Source organism: Abrus precatorius, unplaced genomic scaffold, assembly GCF_003935025.1.
Source record: "Abrus precatorius isolate BTA unplaced genomic scaffold, Abrus_2018 Scaffold8, whole genome shotgun sequence".
NCBI classification, from domain to species: Eukaryota; Viridiplantae; Streptophyta; class Magnoliopsida; order Fabales; family Fabaceae; genus Abrus; species Abrus precatorius.
Window position 1 is genome coordinate 18,223,404 of NW_020874428.1, and position 5,898 is coordinate 18,229,301.

General features: G+C 31.0%; 1 protein-coding gene across 2 annotated transcripts; it reads right to left on the reverse strand.

Moving 5' to 3' along the window:
• Window positions 1-1,137: 1,137 nt before the first annotated feature.
• LOC113845822 (serine/threonine-protein kinase SAPK2-like) lies at window positions 1,138-4,899 on the reverse strand. 2 transcript variants are annotated; one of them, XM_027473427.1, is made up of 9 exons: window positions 4,631-4,899; window positions 4,435-4,509; window positions 3,096-3,197; window positions 2,861-2,914; window positions 2,677-2,769; window positions 2,500-2,592; window positions 2,269-2,373; window positions 2,045-2,143; window positions 1,138-1,738 (listed from the first exon to the last, which is right to left on the reverse strand). In XM_027473427.1, the coding sequence occupies exons 1-9, from the start codon at window positions 4,748-4,750 to the stop codon at window positions 1,460-1,462; spliced, it is 1,020 nt and encodes a 339-aa protein (XP_027329228.1). In that variant the 5' UTR covers window positions 4,751-4,899; the 3' UTR covers window positions 1,138-1,459. The 2 variants fall into 2 exon arrangements, with proteins under 2 accessions (XP_027329228.1, XP_027329229.1); XM_027473428.1 differs by lacking the exon at window positions 2,861-2,914 and having other exon boundaries at window positions 1,365-1,738; window positions 4,631-4,842.
• Window positions 4,900-5,898: the final 999 nt, after the last annotated feature.

The following is a 5,898-nucleotide window of genomic DNA, read 5'->3' on the forward strand; positions in this document are numbered from 1 at the left end:
TTACCCTTACATCAATAACAACTTCATCACTTACAACTCAAGATTTTGTGTTCAAGTGAAGCCCAAATACTGGTATGAACGCATGCTATATACAAAGGAAAACTACAAAGAAGAAGAGTGTGTAATCACATTCACACAAGAAGAAGCTAAAGAGGATGTGAAGGAAAGATATGAAGATGAAAGTAAAACAAACCCAGAAAGCAACAAGTTATAATCTTAAGGACTAAAATACTTATCAGTGACAATCTAAGGGACAAAAATGCTAGTTAGTGACAATATCAATGACTAAAATGCTTGATGAGTTATAATCTTAATAATTAAAATAAAATAAAAACATATACTATATCACATACGACATTATTTTTGGCATGTAATCAATGACATGTGTTACTTAACGTGACATGTTAACATTCTGTTACTCTCTATTAACGTTGTCTGAATTTAGGGACTTAAATGCATGATAGAGATAAAAGTCAAGAACTAACCTAACATTTTAAATTTTTTAGAGACTAAAGTACAAGGTGCAAACTTTTTCAGAGATCAAAATGACAGTTTAGTCTTCAAAGTAATGTTAATAACTTAGTTTTTAAATACTTTTTTCCTTTCAAAGGTACTAGATAGTCATAAAAATTATAAACACAAGATGACAAAATAAAGTTACTAACATTTGCCTCACGGATTTGTCAATTGTTTCCGCAAGGGACAAATCTTCCTTTGGCGGCAATAAAATAAACAACAAAACAGTGTCGGCAATGTCGATGGATTCCGAAGATACAAATGTTTCGATGAGCCAAAGATTGGTAGCAACTTCAGAAAAGGAATTTTCGTGTTACTTTGGGACAAGTACTCCACGTGTTCGGTTTAAGTTCCTCTGAATTAAAACATAGCTGTTACATTAAGAACTTGGTCCCACAACAGGCCACTAGCAAGCTCATGGTTAAATAAATTATATTTGCAACGTTAATTTAAATTTAAGTTTGCAATGATATAATAATGCTAGGTAACTAGATCATAAAATTAAGTCGTAGACATGAATTGAAAAGGACAAATGCAAGATGACATCACGAAAGCTTCCAAGGGAAGCTATGCTGCTCAATTCCCACTCTATTATACTCTCTTTTTAGTCACTTTTTCTAGCAACTTGCTTTATTTCATATTCTCATCCTTGCAAAAGTTCAAGTGGTGTTACATTACTAGGAAAATGGTACTAGGATCTGAAAGTTCCTAATCCTAAATCTGATCACATCCACTAGTGTGTTTAGCATGATGGAGGGGGCAAAAAAGCATAGGGAAAAATCCATCATCATGCCAAAACTAAGAAATAACAAGCCACTAACAGCGTTTTCGTAAGTAAACATGGATTTATAGGTATTTAAACGCGAATCCAAACATACTAATAATTTAAAAATATATTCACAATTTCACAGCTAACAAAAGCTCAGCTTGTTTATATACACACTTAAAGAGGAGGGCACACAAATTCACTGCTTGATTCTACATCTTCCAGATCTTCATCACTATCCAACTCATCCAGGTCCATGCTGCCACCAGTAAGAAGACCGCCAACCTTGGGAACCTTAAGACATTTTCTTGCCTCTTGTAGAATAGACAGAACTTCCTCAACACTTTGTGATGGATCATACACATCATTGATTTGCCAACTTCCACCTTCCATTAATTCTATTGGTAAGTTCTTCAAAAACCATGGATGGTTTTTAATTTCTGGTATTGTTATTCTCTGCAAAATGCCACCAATGGCTCAATAAAATTGGAAAGGAAGATACATGAATTTCAAAGGAAGATTTTCAGTAAGATGCCAAGATGGAGGAAACAGTAAGCATTGCTTGAAAGCCAAGATAAGGAAAAACAACACTCCAACATGCATTGGTATGACAAAAGCAGAATTTTTTAGTTACTTGAAAATAAATATTGAGAATATTTGTATAAGCAGTGTGCTTAAGAATCAAAGGAACTTAATCTCTTATCATGTAGGAATTTGTAGATGAAGAAAACTGTTAGATTTTGAACATCAAACCAAAACTACCTTGTCAGGGCTTGCCACAAATATTTGTGATAAAAGATGTATGCATTCCATGGAAACTCGTACGTAATCAGGGATTGAGTACTGGACACTAAGTATCTTCTGTAAAATGCCACAGAAGGCCCAATTGAAACAGCATATCAGAAAAAGTGCAACTAAACAAGTAACTCTTATTTTCTAGACTTCATTTTCTTTAGGGATTCATTGAGTTTGCAGTTATGACTCACACCAATGGTTTTTTTGAAGTTTCTTGGATCTGCAGGGTCTTCAAAAGGATAAGCCCCAACTACCATCACATATAAGGTGACTCCACAAGACCAAACATCTGCAATCTATAGCTTTCAAGGGAAAAATATAGTTAGCAAAGAAAAGAACAAACAGGACCACATATATGTAAGTAGTGAAAAAAAGAACAAGCAAAGACCAAGGATAAGGAATGAGGAAGAATAAGACCTTACCTTTCCATCGTATTCTTTCATCATAAGGACCTCAGGTGCAATGTAAGCTGGAGTTCCTACCGTAGAATTAGGTTGTGAATGCAATATTGATGACTAAAATACAAGATAAAAACAAATTAACATCACTTGAAAAAGGTTGCATCATCTAGAGCTGTAATCCTTATTAACTTTTACTACCTTCGAGTAACCAAAGTCACAAATTTTGACTCGTGGTGCAGTGCTTCCATCTAAGAGCGTGTTTTCAAGTTTCAGATCTCTATGACAGATTTCCTGCATAAGTCATAACCATTCCTTTACCTATAAATTTCTATTCATTGTAAAGGCATATGATTCATAATTAATGTTTGGTTTAGTTATGTACCATTGAATGACAGTAACTGACTCCTGATATCAATTGCTGAAAGAAAAATCTTGCCTGATGAAAAATAACAAGACTTAGGACCAAAGCTTCTGAATGAAATAATATACGTACAAGCATTACAGAAACAATTAACTAAACATGGACTAAGTTCATCCTTTACAACAAGATACAATCTAAATAATGTCATACTGAAATACATAAACTATTCAAATATTATCTCCACTTTCTATATTACCTCATCTTCACTGAATCTACCAGCACTGCATATCCTCTCAAAAAGTTCTCCTCCAGCAGCATACTCCATTACTATGGCTAGATGTGTTGGTGTCAGCAGGATCTACAAGTATAGTATAGTCATCAAAGCTCACACAATGGATCCTTTTTCTTCGTTTTTTGAAACTGATTGGAATGTTATTCCAACGGAGGAGGTATGTTCACTTTGATAAAATAACTAGTACTTGGTTACATTAAATTAAAATTTATTCAAAGGGAAGGACAAGCACTAACACTATGCCCACAAACCACAAGAAAAGGAGAAAATAGAAAATTAGTGAAATTTTCGTTAGACCAAAGACAATGGGACCCAGAAAAAGTGCTTAACTTTCTCTGCCAGAATGGTGTGAGGCCATCATTTAATTGATCTACATGGCAAACCACTTAATTACATATTATTCTATTTTCTTTTAAACAAATAAACAAGATTGAGTACAATATTCAGTGAATCAGTACTAAGAGAAGGAAAAGGTTGAGTCCGTATTTTTCTTCCTCTTACACACCGAATGAATAGTTTCACTTAACAATATTGTTCTGTTTCTTTGTTAGAAATTCTAAAACAATTTATGCCTTTTGAAAAAACGCAATAGATTTTGAATCAATTTATATATTTCCAAGTTACGAACACAGTCTGTTGGCCTAGTTCAAGGAAAGCAAAAAGTTGTAAGAACTGGTATATTAAGGTTTCTAAACATTTAGGAAGAAATTTCATGAAATAAATCATACTGATCACACTGTCTAATCTAAAAATATCGTAAAAAGAAAACAAAAAGTGAGATTTTCTTTGTATTGTTATTTTAGTTATGCATCCGAATAAGATTGTTCTGGGAATCTTTGTATTATTATTCTAAATCTAAATTCAATTCCGATTCCTAACCAAACCCACTTCAGTAAATGGTAGAATGATTGAATTGGAGACCAAAAAAATGAAAGTAGGTCAATATTCAAGTTCATAATGAGTGTTTCCATAGCTAACTTCCAAAGTTAGTAACTACTTTCCATCTCCACCACACACATTCTCCACAGCTCACATTTCACATGCTCATGTTTTTTGGCAATAATCACATGCTCATATATCCCCCCATCTTGAATATATAGCTTAATTAATAATATTTTTTTATACCACAATTTATGATATAAATTTAACCAAAAAAGTTACTAAATAAATTTACAATAACTTATTATCATAAGTTATTCTAAAATGTTTGTTAAAAATAAACTAATCAGAGCTTACATGACTCGTAAGATAATTTTATAAGTTATCCGTAAGCTCAACCCTTTACTCATAAGAACTTACTAACCTCTTTGAATCTAATAATATTGGGATGCTTCAATGATCTATGGTTCATGATTTCCCTCTGGACATTCTCATCAATCTGCAGTACATATTTCCACAGAGAACAAGAGACACAATCACACACAAAATACCAAAGAACCCAGATGAATAGTAACCAACAAAGAATAAAAAAGTGAAAGAGTGAAGAAGATGAAGTAGACCTTCTGGCCTCTCTCAATAAACTTGACAGCAAAGAACTTGTTGGTGCAGTTGTCCCTAACGAGCTTGGCCTCAGCAAAATTGCCAGACCCAATATCTTTGAGAATCTCATAGCGCTCCATGTTTTACTATTGCACAATTCCACTGACACAACCGTGCCCGTTTATTGTGTTTTTTTGACATAAAAGGAATGAAAAGCAGAGCTTAGAAAGTAATGTGTTATTCCTATGAGACAAAAAAGTAGGTTCTGGGGATCGTGAAAATGTCCTCCAAGTCTTCACAAAGACGCAAGCCAGCCTTTGACTCGTGTGTGAATGTTGTTGTCGACAAACAGAGGGTGGCAAATACCAACAAAAAAGGAAAAAGGAAAAAGGAAAAAAAAATACGCGTAGAAAATGTTACCAAATATTATTTATCAAATGAAGTTCTCTCAGTTATGACAATTTCTTTTTTGTTTTAGATTTTATAAAAGTTCTTCTTAATTCTTTAAACTATAAAAAATTATAGGTTTTTAGTCTTGTAGGATTTTAGTATCTAATAAAAATTAAAATATCTATTTTAATTTAAGAATAACGTTAAAAAGTATAGATTTGCTTACTAAAACGGTAAACTGTAGCTTTTAAGTTAATTCTTACAAAAAGTTTAAAGTGATGGATTATTAGTGTAAATTTTTTTATATAATTAATTAATTAAAATATATTATAGATATAATTTTAATATTATTATTATATAAATTAAGGAAGCTTGCTAATATATAATAAATTATAATTGAGTGAAAGCAATTTTTTATATTATTAGTATATTAAAATTAAATTCATAAACAATTGTATATAATTCTTAAATATACTATATGATTAGTATATTTAAAATATATATTAAAAAGTAGAGATTTAGTTACTAAAACAGTGATTTTAACCATCTACCACATAGATTGTTAAGGATTCTTTTAGCTCAATCTGTAATTTTAAACTCGATTTTAAAGATAAATTATTACTAGTGTAAGAATTTAATTTATATATATTGATAGTGTAATTTTTTTATCAGTGTAAAAATTTTATATTAGTAATGCACTAAAATATATTATTATGATCATTTTTATCATAATTATAAGTAGCCAAGATAATTATATTATTAAAAATTAATTTTAGACACCTAACTTATGCATATTTATATTAAATTAAATTTAGTTTTCTTATGTTTCAATGTAAAATTTGTTTATTTACAGTTAAAAAAAATTAAGTGTAATATATTTAAAAATAATTTTTTAAAA